This window comes from Phocoena phocoena, chromosome 16 (genome assembly GCF_963924675.1).
Source record: "Phocoena phocoena chromosome 16, mPhoPho1.1, whole genome shotgun sequence".
Classification (NCBI taxonomy): domain Eukaryota; kingdom Metazoa; phylum Chordata; class Mammalia; order Artiodactyla; family Phocoenidae; genus Phocoena; species Phocoena phocoena.
The window spans coordinates 79,584,883-79,605,756 of record NC_089234.1 but is presented as its reverse complement, the minus strand read 5'-3'; the positions used below and the strand labels follow the sequence as shown (position 1 = coordinate 79,605,756).

The window sequence follows — 20,874 nt, the reverse complement described above, 5'->3', positions numbered from 1 at the left end:
TGACCTAAACTGAAACACAAAGATAAAACTGAGTGAATTTAAAAAAGAAAACATTATTGAGTATCCAAGAGATATATAACAATATCAAACTAACATATGTATATTTTGAACCTCAGAAAGAGAGGACAGGACAAAGAAGTGTTTGAAGATATAATGGGCAAGAAATTTCCAAAATAATGACAGACACCAAGCCGCAGACTCAAGAAGGTCAGATAACACCAAGGAAGATAAATACCCAAACAAACAATTGAATAAACAAACAAACAACAAGAAAAAAACCTACCCATCACTAGGCATATAATAATCAGATTGCTAAAAACAAGAGACAAAGAGAAAATCTTGAAGGCAGCCCCCCAAAAAGGCACATTACACAGAGAAGAACAAAAGTAAAATTACAGAAGACTTTCTGTAAGCCAGAAGATGACGGAGAGACATTTTTAATGTTTTAAAAGGGGGAGGGGGCAGGAACTGTCAATATAGAATTCTATACCCAGTGAAAATATCTTTCAAAAATGAGAGAGAAATACTTTCTTGGGCAAACAAAACTGACAGAATTCATTGACAATACACCTATACTACAGAAATTGTTCAGGAGAAGTTCAGGCAGGTTGGAAATTTGGATCTACACAAAGAAATAGAGCATCAGAAATGAAAGGTGACAATAAATCATTTTTTCTTATTTTCAAATGCCCTAGGAGAACAATTTTTTTCTAAAGCAAAAGTAGTAACAGCGTATTATGTGTTTTTAGCATATGTTAAAGTATATGACAATAACACCAAGGATGCCAGGGAGGAAACTGCTGAAATTCCTTACACTAGACAAGCAATGGTATAATATAATTTGAAGGTAGATTCTGCTGAATTTAAGTTTTATATTCTTAATATAATTGCAATGACTCTTTAAAAAAGAGGCATAAATAATACGTCAGTAGAAGAAATAAAATGGAATTAAAAAGTAGTTCAAAGGTTTTCCTGCTACTCTTCCCTTTACTGCCCTAATTAGTTGCTCCTTCTGGAGAACCCATAATATTTGGCTTATAACTTCCTACTGCATGGAAAGTAGTACAGCATCCTGGTTATAAGACTAGGCTTTGGAGTTAGACCTAGGTTCTCATCCCAGCTCTGCCTCTCACTACTTGTATGATCTTGGACAAGTTTTACTCCTGTGAGCCTTAGTTCTCTCATATGCAGAGTAACTATGGTAATGGTACCTATCTCAGAAATTGATTGTGAAGAATCGATGAAATAAGCCATGTTAGGTTTTTAGCTCAGGACCAAACATATAATAAGTGCTCGACAATATAGATTATTTTATTTATTGCCTTATGACATTGTTTCAAAAGTAGTTTTTATGTTTTTCTCTCCCACATCTTCCATTGAAGAGTATGCTCATTGTTAGTGATACTCTATTATAGTTGTACAGTTATCTTCTAGCAGGTAAGTAATATAGGCACGTAGTAGATGTAAGTGCAGTAAGTGTTCTTCAGAAAGTGAAACAATGAGTAAAAGAAAGCCTCAAGTGTCTTACTAACTCAGCTCATAGGCTATAGTGGACATGCGGTCAATGGAATTTTTCTTGTTACTTCCTGATTCTCATTTACCTGCCAGATCTTTGCAACTGCCACTGATTTTCCTGACAAAGGTGGTATTTCCCCTTTTTCTCTCAATGGATATTTTAAGATAGCAACCATCTCAGTGTCACTGACTGCCTTTCTGCAACTGAGGCAGAAGCACCATGGTTTGGTCCACTCAGAGTACTTCAACAACTGGTAGCAAAAGGAAAGAAGGAATGAGAAAGTCTATGACCTCGAAGATCTGGTCTGAAATATGAACCCCTGGTAAAGGACACTGTTTGGAATCTCCAGGTTCATGTCTGTAAATCCTGTAGAACCGGAAGCCTCCAGTCAGTGAAGGAGAGCAAATGCCAGTTGTTAGCCTTGTCAGGAAGATGTTGCCCTGGCTCGTAACCAAATCGAGCTCTGCCTTCAGGAAGTACTTTAAGGAGGGCTTCCTCATTGCTGAGAAAGGAAGGTTTTCAAATTCTTTCAGTGAAGAGGGTCTAGATTTATCGCTTCTACTAAATTCCTTGAAGCCACTCATGTAGCTTTTTTTTTTTTTTTTTTTTTTTGCGGTACGCGGGCCTCGCACTGTTGTGGCCTCTCCCGTTGCGGAGCACAGGCTCCGGACGGGAAGGCTCAGCGGCCATGGCTCACGGGCCCAGGCGCTCCGCGGCATGTGGGATCTTCCCGGAGCGGGGCACGAACCCGCGTCCCCTGCATCGGCAGGCGGACTCTCAACCACTGCGCCACCAGGGAAGCCCTCATGTAGCTTTTGTGTGCCTCAAAACACACCACTGCCCCCTTCTCTGAAGATCCATCAGCAGTGGCCCTTTGATTCTACAGAGGAAGCTGTAGACTTTTTAAAAAATGAGAGCCCATAGAAACCTCTTTGACATATTAGCAGGGACACCCAGGACTATGCTGCCGTTTGAACAGCACGACTAAATTCATGTATTTATTGTATACTTTGGCATGAGAAAAAAGGAAAAATGAAGGAAAAAGAAAAAGATATAACTCTTGCACACCAGCCTTGATGTCCTAAATGGGAAGGAAAAACAGATCCTTACTTTGAAGGCTGAGATGCAGAGAAGCTGCTAGCATTCACTTCAGGCCTCCGTCCCTTCCCAGGAGATGAGTTACAGTAACTTGCATGGTTTGAGTTAAGGGAAACCCCTGGCCCTGGTATGTGGGTGTTGTCCTGGGGAGTGGAAGACAAGGAAGTTGATGAGTTAGGCTATAAATCTTGACTAAAGGACGTTTGGGGCTGTTCAGGCACTTCTCAGCTGTTACATGACACAGTTGAAAGTGGCGTCACAGCGGTGGCTACATGCCGTGAGCTGGCCAATTAGATGACATCAGCTTGTCACCACTGGGGTAGATCTCCAGCTAGAAGCAGATTGTGTTTTCCCCTCTGAGTTTTGCAAAAGGGGCTCGGCTGATTACAGAGCACAGAGCAACACGCTCACAGCGGAAGAGCCAGCTCTGCTGGCCATGTGTTAAGCCCTCCACTGTGAACGGGACAGCAGTGAGGCAGCCAAACAAGATTTATGAGAAGCCAAGAAAATCAAAACACACACCATGGAAAGCCCAAGGAGGGAACTCTAAGTGACCCGTATGCTCAATCTAAAACCACGCCTCCTCCCATGTGCTCCCCTGTCCCTGCTGTGAATCACCATCTCTCTAGGATAATAAAACATCATCCAACCACCACATCCAAGCGCAGGCTTCATTTCTCACAAACCAGTGTTTCCATCTTTCAACTGAATTTAATGAATATGAATTGAATTAGGGTGACCTAACCCTAACCCTAACCCTAACCAGGACCCTGCATTTTGTTGGCTGTTGCAGCAGGTGGGAAATAAATAAGCACACCCGGGGTCCCACCATTCGAGGAGTTTCCAATCTTCTCGGCAACACAGACACACTGGAATCTGCTCTTCGTTTCTGGACAGAGTGCAGAGCCTGTGAAATGTTTCTCCTGCATCATCCTCGTGGCAGCCACAAGTGAACATGGGTCCCTGAGAGCCTGGAAGGTGTGCTAGGCTCCTGCAGTGGTTTTGTGAACCTTCTGCAAGCCAGTCTTTACGCCTGGGCTTGGGAAGACTGGGAATAGGGTCAAGTTCGAGTACGGCTCTGTGAGTGAGTGACTTTGGGTAAGTTTCTAACCTGTCCATGCAAAACAGCATGACTGAACATTCCACAGAGGCTTGTTGTTCTCCTACGGTGTGCCTGGTCCTGTTCTGGAAATTAGGACGTATCAGTAAACAGACAAAGATCTCTGTCGTCATGGAACTCACAGTCTGGTGGGAGCGATAATCAAATGAAAAACAAGTCAAGGAGAGAGTATGTTAGAAGGTGATGACGGCACAGCAGAAAGGTAATACAGCGCAAGGTGAAAAGATGGGGAAGCTGGGCAGAGGGCAGAGAAGGCGCAAGTCGTAATATGAAAACCGGGTGGTCAGGATAGGACTGACTGAGAAGGTCATATCTGAGCAAAGCCTTGAAAGAGCTGATGGAGTGAAGGAGTGAGTTTTATCTAGTAGAGAGAAAACTGTGAGACAACCTTACTGAAAGGTCCAGAATTATGAAAAAGGTCAATAAACTTGATAAGTCCATTCTTCAACTCAGTGAGGGAAAGGGACTTACAAATAAACTGAAAATGGAAAATGGAGCCTCTGTCAACATTAGTGAACCAAAAAGATAATGGGGAGATGTTACATCCACCACTTAATTTCAGGATAGCAAGAACTATCCCATATCATGACCCCGTGGAGGAGGTGTGCGCAGATGTCACCCTCCGAAAACTCAGAGGGGGCAGAGGGAAGCCATGCTAAGGTGAATGGCCCCATAGAAAATAACTTATGCTGTCCATAATTTCCTGGCTGGAGATGCCTAAGAGCTCAATTCTTGTGTTAAGTGTCAAGCCCTGCACTTCAAACCTAGAGACGGTGGCATTAAGTAAACATTGTACTGTGGCCCTTCACATCACACATATATGGCATGTTTATTCCTGGCAAGGGCAGTGGACTAAACCTTCTAAACATAACGAGAATGGCATGTCTAAAGCCATCCACCTCTTCTAAGCTGATAAAACATTAACAGCCTGAAAGTGGTTGTGACTGCAGAATTTTTCCTTTAAATATAGCTCCACTGAAGAGCGTACTATAAAGCTCCCCCAAATACCCACATTTAAATACACTGACCTGTGGTCAATGAATAGACTTGGGCATTTACAAACAGACACGGAGGGCCCACTCTATCAAGGGCACTGAGACCTCTGTGAAGGTGCCGCTATCGTTTGATCACTCCCTCCTTCTTGAAGCCATTTCTTTTCTTTCTTCCTATTTTACTGTACTTTACCTTGTCTCATGAGTCCCTTTTCCTCCTCCTCTACCTGGGTCTTAACTGCTGGCCATCCTTGTTGGAAGCAATATGTCTTTTGGAAGGATTCTCTATGGAGACCCTATCATGTACATCTTGTCCACCCAACAATTCCTATCACAGGAATTGTGTTCCTGAAACACTCATGTGCACCAGCGTCTGACACTTCTGGTCTGCCCGCCCTTTCTTCCCTCTCTGACCCGCTGTCCCTATAGTGTGGTTAGACAAGAGCCAGGCCTCATTGACTAGAGGGCTTGCGTCCCTCTTGCCTAGTTCCTCAATGGCCACACGACACAAAAGGAGTCAATGAGATGCTCCCCAGGACTGCGGCTAAAACCATCAGGAAAGATACTTTCTCTTCTTTCTGGGATTATTAGCTGGAGGGAGTCTATACATATAGAACCAATCTAAGAATGAAGCCAGCAGAGGAGAGAAGGAGAAATAAACACAGAATTTCGATGCCATCGTTTAAGCCTCTGAATCATCCCATCAGTTATGTGAACCGTTAAATCCCCCTTTTTCATTAAGCCAGTTTCATTTGGGTTTCTGGAGTTTGTGAACACAGAAATCCCAGCTACCACAGGAAAAAAAATTGGAAACAAACTAAATGTCTATCAGTAGGGGAATGGCTAGTCAAATTATTACTATGGAATACTATGCAGGTGTCAAAAGGAAGAGGCAATATTACACATACTGTTGTGGAAGTTCTCTAAGACATATTTTTAAGCAAAAAAGGAAGTAAACGTGTGTAAAGAATGACCTATTAATATTTTACGTTTTGTGTTGTATAGGGTGTGTGTGTGTGTGTGTGTGAGTGTGTGTGTGAATACACAGGAAAACAGAGTAGAAGGAATTACTCTGCAAGAGTTACAATGGTTATCATTAGGGAGAGAAAGGGGTTAAGGAGTGAGGGGTGTGTATAAAGATGGACTTTCTCTGTATTTTCCATTGTGTTTCTAACTTTATTAAACTGATCCTAAATTTATAGCACTTATGTAAAGTAAAATATTTAAATGGGAAAACATCCTGTCCCTAGGTCTTTACTTTGGTCCCTGTCATGTCTCATTCCACAATTCAACACATCTAAAACTGACATTTTTTTTCCCCAAAATGTCCTTTTTCCCTGGCCCTCATTAATGACAACACCGAGTCACTGGAGGACGTGACGTGAGAGCTCTCCCAGACGTGGCTCTTCCTCCTATACTCCACTTCCCCCCAGCACCCTCACAGTCACTAAATGCTATCAGCTCTACCTCCTAGATTTGTCCCTTCTCATCGTGGCTCTGGGGCCATCATTCACACAGCTTTATGTAAAAACCACCTCACTCATTAATTTCAATTTCATAAATGGTAAAAGTGCTAGCTCCCACGTTGAACTAACGGCCTGGAGAATTTCACACGTAACACATTCTGGAAATGCTGGCAGAATGATCCTCTGGCAGGATTATTTCAAGTCCTGCTTCTCCAACTAAAAATTACTAAAAATTTCAAGACAAGATGGTTTCTGATAACTCTTTCAGGACCAGTGGAAGAGCATGAAACCTTTGTCACCTCCTGTCAATGACCACATATTCTTACTTGGAGCCTGTCTTCCTGTCCCCCAAAGACCCAGGCATATCAGAAATGTTACAAGTTCACTACATTAGTTGGTTCTTAGAAGAATGACTGATGGTGACGGCTAGGACCTGGGACCCTTTGCTGCAGGGTTTGCACCTGGACAAACATCCCCTCGAACAACAAAATACAAAGAAACTATAGGAGACTAAAAATAACTGTGTGCATAGGCAGTTGGGGCAAATTCTGTACAACAAGATACGAAGAGACCAAAAAGCCCAACTGCCACTTCTGAAGAGCCGGGAGCAAAATCAAGGTGCTGCACGTGATCCCTGCACACAGCACCACCAAAGGGGTGGGCAAATCACCTAAGCCACCCCTCCTGCCCGACCCCTGGACCTGCCCCTACCCTCACCCCGTATAAGGAGCAAGCTCGCCCCACCCCCTGAGGGAGTGAACAAGCAAGGGAACCTGTTGTTTGCTCTCCCTCCCCCCTGCTGTAGCAGAGGCCCCAGTAAAGCCTTGCCTGAATTTCCTGCCCGGCCTCTGATCAATTTCTATTGACTAAGGAGGCCAGGAACCCTGGTCCGTAACAATGGGGCAGAAGAGAGACAGGAAAGGGATTGAGAGGCTGAGGGAGGGAGGACGGATGGGCCTGACTCCTTAAAGGTGCTGAGTCGCGTGGGGTGTGGTTGCAGCATCGCACGTCTCAGGATGGGATCTGCAGGGATGCTTCTTTCCCTCTGCCTCCCCTCAGCCCCCAGCCTATGCACTAGGAATGTCCCACGCTTCGTGTCAATGCATGGGCTGCACTAAATCCTTCCTGTTGTGCTCTGGCCCAGAACTCATGATGTCCCGTTTTTTACTAGATCTGGCAGACTGAGGAGACCAGCCAACATTCATCTTCCAGACCTCAGGGGGGGATTCACGGATTTGGGGAGGCAGAGAATAACACACAGGCAAGCCCTCTGGAAGTCATCTATTTCATCCTCTGGACCTCGGTGCTTTGATCTCACTCCACAGATCATCTCTCTGTAATCTCATCCTGTCTTTCTTTCCACCCATAAAGCCTGAAGGATTAGGGGCAACTGACATAACAATAATAATGAGTCCGCTATTCATGCAGCTCCTTTCTCCCAAGAAACCTGGAGCCCTTCCAAGGTCTCTGCATTCATCTTGCAGCCCTTCTGTGACGTGGGCTGCCAGGATAACAATGGTTTTGCTATTTAGCAGAACAGGAGCCAGGCTGGGGAAAGAGCTTAGGGATTTGGCAACAATAAATGAGAGGACATGTCAAAAGTAGGACTCGGATGAATCTACTGAACAAACAAAATTTCATATCATGCAATGAACACCCCTAAAGATCAGTATTCCCTCAAAAACAATATTGGAGGTTTCTACACAAGTCAATCAACGTGATACACCATATTAACAAACTGAAGGAGAAAAACTACATGATCATCTCAATAGGTGCAGAAAAAGCTTTTGACAAAATTCAACACCCATTTATGATAAAAACCCTCCAGAAAGTAGGCACAGAGGGAACTTACCTCAACATAATAAAGGCCATATATGACAAACCCACAGCCAACATCACTCTCAATGGTGAAAAACTGAAACCATTTCCTCAAAGACCAGGAAAAAGACAAGGTTGTCCACTCTCACCACTATTATTCAACATAGTTTTGGAAGTTTTAGCCACAGCAATCAGAGAAGAAAAAGAAATAAAAGGAAACCAAATCAGAAAAGAAGAAGTAAAGCTGTCACTGTTTGCAGATGATGTGATACTATACATACAGAATCCTAAAGATGCTACCAGAAAACTACTAGAGTTCATCAATGAATTTGGTAAAGTAGCAGGATACAAAATTAATGCACAGAAATCTCTTGCATTCCTATACACTAATGATGAAAAATCTGAAAGAGAAATTAAGGAAACACTCCCATTTACCATTGCAACAAAAAGAATAAAATACCTAGGAATAAACCTACCTAAGGAGACAAAAGACCTGCATGCAGAAAACTATAAGACACTGATGAAAGAAATTAAAGATGATACAAAGAGGTGGAGAGATATACCACCTTCTTGGGTTGGAAGAATCAACATTGTGAAAATGACTATACTACCCAAAGCAATCTACAGATTCAATGCAATCCCTGTCAAACTACCAATGGCATTTTTCACAGAACTAGAACAAAAAATTTCACAATTTGTATGGAAACACAAAAGACCCCAGTAACCAAAGCAATCTTGAGAAAAAAAAAACGGAGCTGGAGGAATCAGGCTCCCAGACTTCAGACTATACTACAAAGCTACAGTAGTCAAGACAGTATGGTACTGGCACAAAAACAGAAATATAGATCAGTGGAACAGGATAGAAAGCCCAGAGGTAAACCCATGCACATATGGACACCTTATTTTTGATAAAGGAGGCAAGAATATACAATGGAGAAAAGACAGCCTCTTCAATAAGTGGTGCTGGGAAAACTGGACAGCTACATGTAAAAGAATGAAATTAGAACACTCCCTAATACCACACACAAAAGTAAACTCAAAATGGATTAAAGACCTAAATGTATGGCCAGACACCATAAAACTCTTAGAGGAAAACATAGGCAGAACACTCTGTGACATCAATCACAGCAAGATCCTTTTTGACCCACCTCCTAGAGAAATGGAAATAAAAACAAAAATAAACAAATGGGACCTAATGAAATTTAAAAGCTTTTGCACAGCAAAGGAAAGCATAAACAAGACAAAAAGACAACCCTCAAAGTGGGAGAAAATATATGAAAATGAAGCAACTGACAAAGAATTAATCCCCAAAATTTACAAGCAGCTCATGCAGCTCAATATCAAAAAAACAAAGAACCCAATCCAAAAATGGGCAGATGATCTAAATAGACATTTCTCCAAAGAAGATATACAGACTGCCAACAAACACATGAAAGAATGCTCAACATCACTTATCATTAGAGAAATGCAAATCAAAACTACAATGAGGTTATCACCTCACACTAGTCAGAATGGCCGTCATCAAAAAATCTACAAACAATAAACGCTGGAGAGGGTGTGGAGAAAAGGCAACCCTCCTGCACTGTTGGTGGGAATGTAAATTGATACAGTCACTATGGAGAACAGTATGGAGATTCCTTTAAAAACTAAATATAGAACTACCATATGACCCAGCAATCCCACTACTGGGCATATACCCTGAGAAAACCATAATTCAAAAAGAGTCATGTACCACAATGTTCACTGCAGCTCTATTTACAATAGCCAGGACATGGAAGCAACCTAAGTGTCCATCGGCAGATGAATGGACAAAGAAGATGTGACACATATATACAATGGAGTATTACTCAGCCATAAAAAGAAATGAAATTGAGCTATTTGTATTGAGGTGGATGGACCTAGAGTCTGTCATACAGAGTGAAAAGTAAGTCAGAAAGAGAAAAACAAATACGGTATGCTAACACACATATATGGAATCTAATAAAAAAGGGGTTCTGAAGAACCTAGGGGCAGAACAGGAATAAAGACGCAGACATAGAGAGTGGACTTGAGAACACGGGGAGGGAGAAGGGTAATCTGGGACGAAGTGAGAGAATGGCATGGACATATATACACTACTAAATGTAAAACAGCTAGTGGGAAGCAGCTACATAGCACAGGGAGATCAGCTCGGTGCTTTGTGACCACCTAGAGGGGTGGGATAGGGAGGGTGGGAGGGAGGGAGATGCAAGAGGGAGGAGATATGGGGATATATGTATACGTATAGCTGATTCACTTTGTTATACAGCAGAAACTAACACACTATTGTAAAGCAATTATACTCCAATAAAGATGTTAAAAATACTGGAGGTCTAGAAAGCCCCTAGGAAATATGTTAATAGGGACAATTTTTTAAAAGATGTCTTAAAATGAGGAGAATGAACAGGAAGCAGCAGTTGGGGTAAGCAGGCAGGATCTTTACAAGAAACATTAACTGTCACCTCCCTCATTGCCACCATATTCTGTCACTAATTTCTACTGGCTTTTCTTTCCCGGAAGACCTCAAATGCTGTCTCTTTCTTTAACTGTATTTTTTGTCGGAATCAGATCTGGTTTCTCATTCCAGAAAATGCCCTGCTACCAGCTCTGTCAAGATAAAGAGTGAGCAGGCATAGACGGAGTCAGGGGTGTGTCAGGACTGACTTGCTATATGCTGATTTTTTTTTCGTTTTCGTCTCACTTGTTTTTTTTTCTTTTAGACTCGGCCATTTTTCCCAGCCTAAAAGCCGACTGTTCAAATTACACGTGCTAATGCTCTCTCAATTAGTGGAAACAGGAACACTGTCACACTGGTTCTGCCTGAAATTTTTAGTGTTTTCACTGGTGCTTTAAAAAGATAATGGCGGGCTTCCCTGGTGGCGCAGTGGTTGAGAGTCCACCTGCCGATGCGGGGGACACGGGTTCGTGCCCCGGTCCGGGAAGATCCCACATGCCGCGGAGCGGCTGGGCCCGTGAGCCATGGCCGCTGAGCCTGCGCGTCCGGAGCCTGTGCTCTGCAACGGGAGAGGCCACAACAGTGAGAGGCCTGCGTACCGCAAAAAAAAAAAAAAAAAAGATAATGGCAAGTGAAACTCAGATGTCTGTAGCACTGAGTTTTTACGGATTTAGTTTCAGACTATGTCCCATCGGGCCCCACCCTACTCATGACGCTCAGGACGGTACAAAGTGCCCTCGTGGACAGGAAGAACGAACAATAGCTCTGCATCAATCCTTCCTCTGCGTCCAGCAAGCCTCTTGATCTGGACACCTGCACCTACCAGACCTCTCAGCAGTAGCTGGTTCCCAGCTGACCAGCAGGCAGCTCGGCGGGGAGGCTGCCTGCCCTCCAGCAAGTGAAAATCCCTGTTCTATTGCAACGTGGAATCACTTAGAAGACTCATTTCATTCACCCCTCTCTGCTCCGCTTTTGTTTACCTGGCACTTTTCACTTACACAGGAAGCTACTGAAAACAGACAGTTCACTGCAGAGAAGCAGCCGCACTCCTTCACGTCCTGAACAGGGTGTAACTTCTCTTTTTCTACTTAACATGGCTTTAAAAGTCCTGCCTCATATTTGGAAAGCACACGCTACTTAAAAACCTCTTTCCTACTTACGTTAATCAATCCTCTTGACGCCTAAGTGAGGCGGGCATCATTATTTTCAACTTTACAGGAGACAACGTTTCAGAAAGGAATATCAATATTACCAGGTCAACATGTAAATAATGCCAGAGTTAGGAATTCAACCTGTTCCAGTCCATTTTGCATCTGAGAATGAGCTTTGACCACTGTGAGTAGTAAAATAATTTATAACTTCATCAATGCTTTCAAGATCACAGGAGACAATTTTACATTTATTATGTGAGATCACGGACATTCAGACATAATGAAGGAAAACAGATTATGGAAGCCTGTGGTCTGAATCACCAGAAAAATGGGATAAACTTATCAAGACCAGACAGAACTCAGACAAACAGAAACAAATCTTTGTGGGTAAAAGACCAAAGCCAGAGCTTGGTCATACGATGGGAAAACAGGGGAGGGCTGCTGAAGTAATATGACAATTATAATATTTGAATTTTTGTCACTTAAAACAAGTAAAGAGGAAGCCAGGTGAAGGAGAGGTAATAAAGAGAGGAATTCACAGGAATGATCAATAGGGGTGAAAAAATGAAGTTCAGGAAAAAAGAAAAACAAAACCTTAGAATTTAAAAATTATTAACCAAAAGGGGGAACAGTTAAGTCAATCCGAGGGCAGAAAACCCATGGCTGCTGTATTCAACGGAGCGCATGAGGAAGGAGTTTCCCAAATTCTTTTTCCAATTTCTGTTTACACACCCCAGCTTTGTCACGGTGCTCAGAACACGTACACTCAGACCAGTATCCCAAGGACCTTATCTCCCTCATGTTAAACGTTAGATGCCATTCCCATATATTTGCCTGAACTGTGATTAGGGTTTCTCACTGCCCATGGATGGATTTACAACTTATGAAATCTTGACCTGAGACAAGCCAAGGGAAAGAAAATACTCCAAGGGACCTGGCCCTCGGGTCCCACATCTCAAACTTTACCTCAAGAGGCAAAATGCTAAATCAAAAAAAAAAAAACAATTAGCCTGGTGGCTAATCTTTAATTTAGAGCATTTGGAGATCGAGGAAGTTCCGTGATGAGATTGTTAACAGAGACAAAGGTCATAAAGTTTCAAGCAACACAAATGGCTAATTCATCTTAATTAGTGATTTTTGGCAAATAACATGGCATATTTCTATTCCATGGGGAATGTTCCTCAAATGGCAGCAGGAGTGTGACTCGCATACGCAAATCAATGTAAATTCATGCCTTAATTGCTTTTAAAAGAAAATGTTTCAAACTCTTAAAGCATTTGAGAAGAAATGCACCTTTTACATACTGAAATGAAGAAAAGAGCTAATCTACTTGCCTTGCTGAATAAAATGGACACCATGAAGAAATCCAGTAAGAAACTCTCTGAAATGTCTTTGTAGTCGAAATGGAAAAAGATGATGGTGAAGCCCAAGTGAGTAAACTGGTGGACCGGGTTACAGAAGGAGGTCCGCAGCAGCTTCAGGCCCGCTATGACCATCAGGAAAATGTCCCAGCTGTTGAAAAGGAAAGAAAGGAAGCGATCACTTCACAGCCCGTACCTTACTAGGTGAGTGACAATGGCTCACGTTTCTTGAGCGTTTACTGTGCGTTATGCGCTTTACAGAAAGCCAAGATGCTGGGCCCTTTATTATCCTCGTTATACAGAGGAGTAAACTGCGTCTCAGAGTTTGAGTGTATGTTCACACAGAGTGGAGCTAGGAGTGAAACTCCATCCCGAGGGACTCGCCAACACAGACGCTGCCACTAGAGTCAGCGTCACCATCATCCCCGGGACTTTGCAATGCAGGCCACAGAGCTCCCTTGGAGCTTATCGGAAGGACTACTGCACTGCCAGGTTCCACGGGGAGCTTGGTGGCAAGTGAGGAGACAGAGCAGGCTGTCCCTGTTAGCATCTGCTCAGTGTAAGCCTTTCTATTACAAAAGAATCTCCCCGAATCAATGACGTAGCAATAGCTAATATTAAATTCTGAAAAGAGGAAAAAGATCCCACTATCTCAATAATGCCATTTTTACTTTACATATTCACTTCCAATGTTTTCCACCATATTTGCTGTCTTTGTAAACATAAGCTTTCCGCTCTCCCTTTTTTTTCCACTGAAAATTACATCATCAACATGACACAGGCCCCCATGACATAGGCCTTTTGAGTTAAGGAGCACGACAGAGGCAGCCCGGCAGAGAAACAGCAGGACTTTGCTGTGAGGACTGAACTCCTGAATGCTCCTGTCTAGGGAGTCGGGTTACTAACGCGTGTCAGAAGCATGTGCCATGTGTGCGGTTCCAGCAGACAGTGAGGCCAACGATCTCCCCACCTTGAGACGGGAAGGCAACTGATCAGTGCTCAGAAGAGCTGGACACGGCAAGCCACTAGCACCTTGAGGGGTCTTCCTGAAAGAAGGCCTTGCACATTTTAGCCAGAATCCCCTCCAGTAGAACATCCTATTTGGGAACTCAAAAGAAAGACAAAAGTGGCAATACTTTCCAGGGGACAGTTGCACTTGAAAGAGAGGTTTCCTTTTTCCTTTTTAACTTTATTGAAGTACAGTTGGTTTACAATGTTGTGTTAGTTTCTGCTGTACAGCAAAGTGACTCAGCGATACATATATGGACTCTTTTTCTCGTCCTTTTCCTTTATGGTTTATCACAGGATAGTGACTACAGTTCCCTGTGCTGTACAGTAGGACCCTGTTGTTTATCACAAAGAGAGGTTTTCTTTTTCTAAGTACAGAAAATGGGGGTGAGGGGGCAGGCCTGAATTTCCCTAATCCTAGCGGGATCCTGAGCTCTAGACCCTCATCAGCACTAATAATATCCTGTCTCAGGACTGGGGCATTCAAAACGTGTTTCCCAAGTCTTGGCATCTATCGAGTACAAAACTGTCATCAGGAAGATCTAAGGTTAGCACTTCCGTTGGCCTTAAGTTGATACTTTATATGCCTTCAGACCTAGTGTAGCAATTGATTCCACCCTGTCCCAGGATGCATCTGATGAGGTTTGGTCAAAGCCCTCGTGTGATGGGCTTAGATTTGGCTCCTGAGAAAAACTAGCCCTTGATGACATGCGGGTCTGGGGAGAGTGGTAAGACCTTCCACTGAAGGTCTGTTCCTGCAGCAAGGCTGAGCACCGCTCCGTGACCCTTTCCTTCTCCAGTGGACAACTGACACCTGTGATGAAAAATCAGTATGAAAACACGACTGCAGGTCCACTCACCTCTGACAACAGCCCCGGGTACAAGAAATCTCTGTGGCATAGCCAAAGCCCTTGGGGGGCTCCCAAGGATAAGGTGTCCCAAGACTAGGGATATTCTGGTTTTCCAAGGAGATCAGTGACTTTCCGGGTTATTCAGGCCAAAGCTAGATGAGGCTCAACTCTAAAGTTTGTTTTCCGTGACTATGACTGAAATGGACAGCATTCATTTTATGTTTATTAATGATGACTGGTGAAGATTAAGAGAGCTCTTAAGGAGTGACGTTTATGGCTCTTGTAACATTGCAACGGTAATGGTTACATTCAATGATTCGTGGATTGTTGTAGGTCTAGCTAAAGGTCTTATAAAGGATTAGGTAGCAATCCGGGAACAATGGCCTGGGACAGGTGCAAAGCATCCTTTTAGATCAGGCTGGGAAATACAAATACCTACCCAGTTATCATGATGCACCCACTCTTCATTGACCAGTCCCCCACTCAATCATCCATCCATCCATCCATCCATCCATCCTTCTACCACTTACTGGACCGATGGTACTGAAAGCTGAATAAGAAACACTGCCTGTCATTGAAGAGTTCACTATCTGGTACCATGGTTCTCAGTGAGGGCAGGGTGTGGGATGGGCTTACACAGTTTGAAACAGGTCTCTAGGTGATGCTGACATATGGTCTCCTGCCATCCTGTCTGAGAACAGCTAGTCTAGTGGGGTGCTTGAAATCTTGAGAGATTTTTTTTTAAGTCGTCAGACGGATGCCTCAAGAATATAAAGGAGTTATCAACTTTGGGCTCCAAGAAAAAGAATTCTGTTCGTATCATCAAATTAAGATTATTTGGGGGTACATGGGTGAGGTGCTACTTTCTGACTTTAATGTCTGGGAAAAAATGACAGGGGATAGAGATTAATCTTACTTCAAAGTAGACTCTCTCTGAACTGTTTATCTGACTCTGCATAATTCCCAACCCATGCATCCATCCTCTTCCAACAGCCAGAGCTGCCTGGCCTCAACTGGCAGGCTTAGCTTGAAGCCCTAGTCCTAATGTTAGGAAGCGAGGACTTTCAATCCTTTTGCTCGCTATCCCAGGGCAGCACCGGTACGTGTGTGACTGCTGTGGTTCTGACTGTGAGTCCTTGTTCTGAAAACTGGGGATCTGCCTTGTTTCAGAATGTCGTCATGGGGTCAGCCAAGATGGTACCACACTGGAAACACCTGCTTACTAGAAAAGCACTCAGTGTTCTAGAGGTAGGGTTAGCTCATGGACGGGGCCCTACTCAAACTATACAAGAGGTCTGTAACCCCATCACCTGCCTTCTTCATCCAGTGAGACTAATTTTCATCCCTGGATCCGAAGTCTAGGATTTAAAATACCAAAGGGCATGGACTTCCTGCCCTGGTCTGACTGACACAGTTCTAGACTGGAAGGAAGGCAGAGTCTGATAAAGACAGGAAGGTTGTAGGGTCGTTTCATTTAGTGTCTGCTTCGTGCGACCATGAATCTACTCAAGGTCCAGCCGAGAATTCGCGTGCCTTCTACCTGAGTTTGCTCCATCTTGGGCAAATATTAATTAATTTGTCCTCATCACGGCCCAAAAGGAAGAGGAGGCATGCTTGGGATTATGAATCAGGGTTGACTTGGGCACGTAACGTTTAAGCAAAGTGACTCATATGCAAATCTGGGAAGGAACCTCTTTCACATCATCCTCCTTTATGAACTTATTTGAACAGAAATGTCAACCTTTTGTCAGAACAACACATCCACAAATTATCAAGTAGGTTTCCGTTTGTAATTTCAGAGTTCCTTTTAAAACATGAAACCACTAACTCAGCTATATGCTGTTAATGCTTTGCAAAAACAGGCATCTTGTTGATATGAAGTCTCTCTGGGGTCCATTTTTTTTAATTATGAGGCTTTTCCTGAGAAATGCAAAGAGAGCAGTAACAGTGATTAAGTTCCCCCTCCCTCAGACACAAAATGCTCGAGTCTTTGCTGCGTGAAGTGCTAGAGGCACTTCATAATAAAGCTCTAAGCACTACGGTTGGAATGCCGGGAACCCTGGAATCACACTGCACTTCGGTCATCTTCTTAAGGCTCCTGACTAAGCGTTTGCAGGGTGATTTTCAAATCTACTGATGCTTATTCACAAGATCACTCCAAGCAGATCTAACTTCGTTTGCCCCCCAGTCCCTCTACAATAACCATCTAGCTCCAGCGAGTCTGAGACCACCATGGCTTACTGTTACGTGGCCCGTCACTGGTAGACAGAAGTTGGCTTCTGCTGCAGCCTGTTCAGAGGAAACCCACTCGATTTTGAAAACGTGGTGATCCAAATCATGATGAGAATAAATGGTTATCCACTTACTGGGTACCAAGTCTCCGGTAATTGCTTATCGAAAATGCATCCGTAGTAAGGGCATTCAAAATGATTGCTGGGTACAAGATGTATTTTTCAAAACACTGAAGCCAAACATAGAGTTTTTCAAACCACATTAAATGGGCGACATCTGAAAGATACACAAAAACCACTTAGAACGGCCACTGATCACATTATTTTTCTTTAAGTATACGTAATAATAAGTAAGACCCACCCCCTCCCCTTCATTCAAGAGCTGCAGAACTCCAGATACCAGACAAGAGGGACCAATTTTCTTCCCAGGCAGGCACTTTTAGCTTTGTTTCTACATCGTTCCTAAATAATAATATACAGTATAGGCCAGTTTCCCAATTTTTCAAGTCAATTGCTTTTTTCCATATTAATTATTACTGGGACCCATGAAATGAGCTGTCACATCACATCAAGCCATCTCAGAGTGAGTGAGGGTAGAAAGCGAAGGATGGAGAACTGGGAAACAATCTCACGGGCCCATCCCCTCTTAAGCTTGGGGTTGCTTCTGAGTCTGGGGCTACTTTCCAGGCTCTCCTCTGCCTGTTTTTAGTCTATGAATCCACAATCGAATTCCTGGCCATCTACACACATAAGAGAAAGCTGACCCACAACCCCCTATCACTAGAAATGTATTTCATTCCAGTGAGTCTTCACAATGAAGGAGGCATCGTGGAAGTGAGATCCATTCCCACAAAGGCTAAGGTTTTAAGTCACACCAATCTGGGTTTGTATTCAGACTCTACCATCCACTAGTGTGTGGTCACGAATGACTGCTTTCATCTTTCTGGTCCTCGGCTTTGTGTGTCCCGCCCATCCTTCCTACTAATCATGGCGGAGAAGTCAGCTCTCCTCCCCATGATGGGGTAACACTGTGCCTCTCACCCATCTCTTACCACTTCTCTCTCTGGAGAGGAGAGGCTGGTCCTATTGGTCAGAGCACAGACTCCCTAGGCCATAGTATCAGGGGATGGGAAACACTGCATCCCTGCTCTCCTGTGCTTCCCACCTCCGTGGGGAGAGCACACCAGGTTCAGGTCCTCAGGTGGGTCCATCTCACTCCCCACCAGATCTCTGTCTGCTAGTCACTGAGAGGCTGCGGTGGACCCCAACTCACCATCAGAGACCTGGGCAGATGGACCAGATATGACAGGACTCAAAGCCTAAATCTGCCCAGGGGGAACGGGACTCCATCAAACTTCTGGAATCATATTCTTCAACAATTTATAATTAAAAAAACTTCCACCCCCAATAATCTATAGTGAAAAACCAAGAGAGCCAGGTAGGTTTTACGCTGTTTGGATGACACAAGGACCAACTCATGAAAGAGAAACTGTTGACACACACCGTGCAGAGAGACATGGCAGTGACATAAAATAGGCCATCCCCTCCAGGTTTCCTATCCAGGATTAGGAGACAAATTACCGCTTTCCAACCTACTTTGGCTGGGACTTTATGTAAAGGGTCACAGAAAGCAACACAAACATACACACCCACACACACACAATTGGGAACTGACGTTTTACTTCCTCCTTTATATGGTTTACATATCTATATAGGAATGTATTATATTTATAACTCAAAAACATAAAGGCTATCGTCATGTCATTGAGATTACAAGGAGAGGTCTGGCATTCAGAAATCTTGCTTGAAAAGAATTAATTTGAATGAGATGGGAATGGTGAGAACAGAGAGAGTAGAAACACTTCATCACGTGGGAAACAGCAAGAACAAACACCCCAATGATTAACTTAACAAGCAGAAGAGAGATACAACGAGAAATTATCAGGAAAAAAACAACTAATTTTAGTTATAAGTGAAACAGGGAGGAAGTGCTGGAGGAAAATTAAGGTTGAAAATAAGGATATCAGGTAGGAATTCATCTTTGGGTGTTATTAATATTAATCTTTCCTGGTCAGTGTTTGGAAATGGGTTATTTCATAAGGAACGAAGTTTATGATACATAATTTTAAAAATCTAGGTATATGATACATTTTACATATAGATAGGAGTTATCTTTTGTGAAAGTACATAAAAATTTTAAAAATAAATCTCCAAGATCCCCCCCAACTCTTTCCAAGCAAATGACTTTGACCCCTACTTCCTAGAGAAAATTTAAGATATTAAACGTAAATTTTCCCACTTCCCAACCCCTCAACTACAAATTTATCTATATTCATACCCACCTTCTTGCTCCTACTGAGGCTGACCCCACGGATGCCCTGGCTTCCATTCTTCCCGACATCTTGATTCAGCAGTTTCCCCCTTGACTCACCAATGGCTCTTTCCTAATGGCCAGTGGCAAGATTCCGGTCTTGGCCAAGTTGAAAACTTGCTTTCCACTGACATCTTCTAGCACTCACTCTGTCCTTTTCGGCACAGCCAAGCTTCTTGGAATGGTCGTCCATGTCTGACAATCCCACTTCCTTGTCTCCTGTTTCCTGCTAAAACTTCTGCCCCACGGCTTTGCAGCTACCCCTGCCCGGAACTGTGCATGGCAAGGCCACTTGTGATTTCCCAAATGACAGATAACTGATATTTTTCAGTCTATGTTACTGGAACTTTCTTTTTTTAAATAAGTCTATTTATTTATTTATCTATCTATCTATCTATCTATTTATGTTTGGCTGCATTGGGTCTTTGTTGCTGTGCGTGGGCTTTCTCTAGTTGCAGCGAGCGGGGTCTACTCTGTTGCGGTGCACAGGCTTCTCATTGCGGTGGCTTCTCTTGTTGCAGAGCACGGGCTCTAGGCGTGTGGGCTTCAGCAGCTGCGGCATGCGGGCTCAGTAGTTGTGGCTCACGGGCTGAGTAGTTGTGGCACATGGGCTCAGTAGTTGTGGCGTGCGGGCTTTAGTAGTTGCCGCACGCAGGTTCTCGAGCGCAAGCTCAGTAGCTGTGGCGCATGGGCTTAGTTGCTCCGTGGCACATGGGATCTTCTCGGACCAGGGCTAGAACCCGTGTTCCCTGCACTGGCAGGAGGATTCTCAACCACCGTGCCATCAGGGAAGCCCTACTGGAACTTCCTGAGACAGAAAACATCACTGATTCTTCCTTCTGTCTACAACGCTCACTTCAGCTTCTGTGTCCTGCCAACTCCTGCCTGTGCTCACACCTTTCACACTGCTCTTCCCACTTCCTCTGCAGGGTTCTCTCGCTTTACCCTGGCTCATGTGCCTTCCTTGGACCTCTTTGCCAGTTTTCTCATTTTCTTGAGCTGAGGTCCTCAACACCCCTAATGTGAATTATTACTTCCATGCTGACGATGCTCAGATCTGTCATTGAGTGAGACAGATCTTCCATCCCTCTCCCAGCTTCAACATCTAAATACTCAACTGAAGAGCTTCAGCTGATGTCCCAAAGGAATCTTCCAATACAGCGTGTCAAAAGCTGCACTCTGTCAACCTCCACACACCTGCTCCTCCTTATGAAGTTTTTATCTTATTTCATGACACTTCACAGTCACCTAGTCATGCAGGCAATATACCTTGGGGTCACCCTGAGTCAGCTGTTCTCAATCATAGCTGCATGTTGGAATCACCTGGGGACAAGGCTGAACACACTATCCTAGAACGGTGATTCTCGAACTTCATCATGCACATAAATCACTTGTTAAAAGACAGAATCTGATCCGAT

The 20,874-nt window shown here is 43.7% G+C and overlaps 1 protein-coding gene across 1 annotated transcript in view; it reads right to left on the bottom strand.

The window, feature by feature from the left end:
- PCNX2 (pecanex 2) overlaps positions 1-20,874 on the bottom strand; it is a 274,609-nt gene that overhangs the window by 104,348 nt on the left and 149,387 nt on the right. Inside the window, exons 20-21 of the mRNA XM_065894194.1 lie at positions 17,221-17,362; positions 12,969-13,146 (exon numbers count right to left, since the gene is read on the bottom strand). Coding sequence (XP_065750266.1) covers positions 12,969-13,146; positions 17,221-17,362 — 320 coding nt within the window. The remainder of the gene's footprint in view (positions 1-12,968; positions 13,147-17,220; positions 17,363-20,874) is intronic.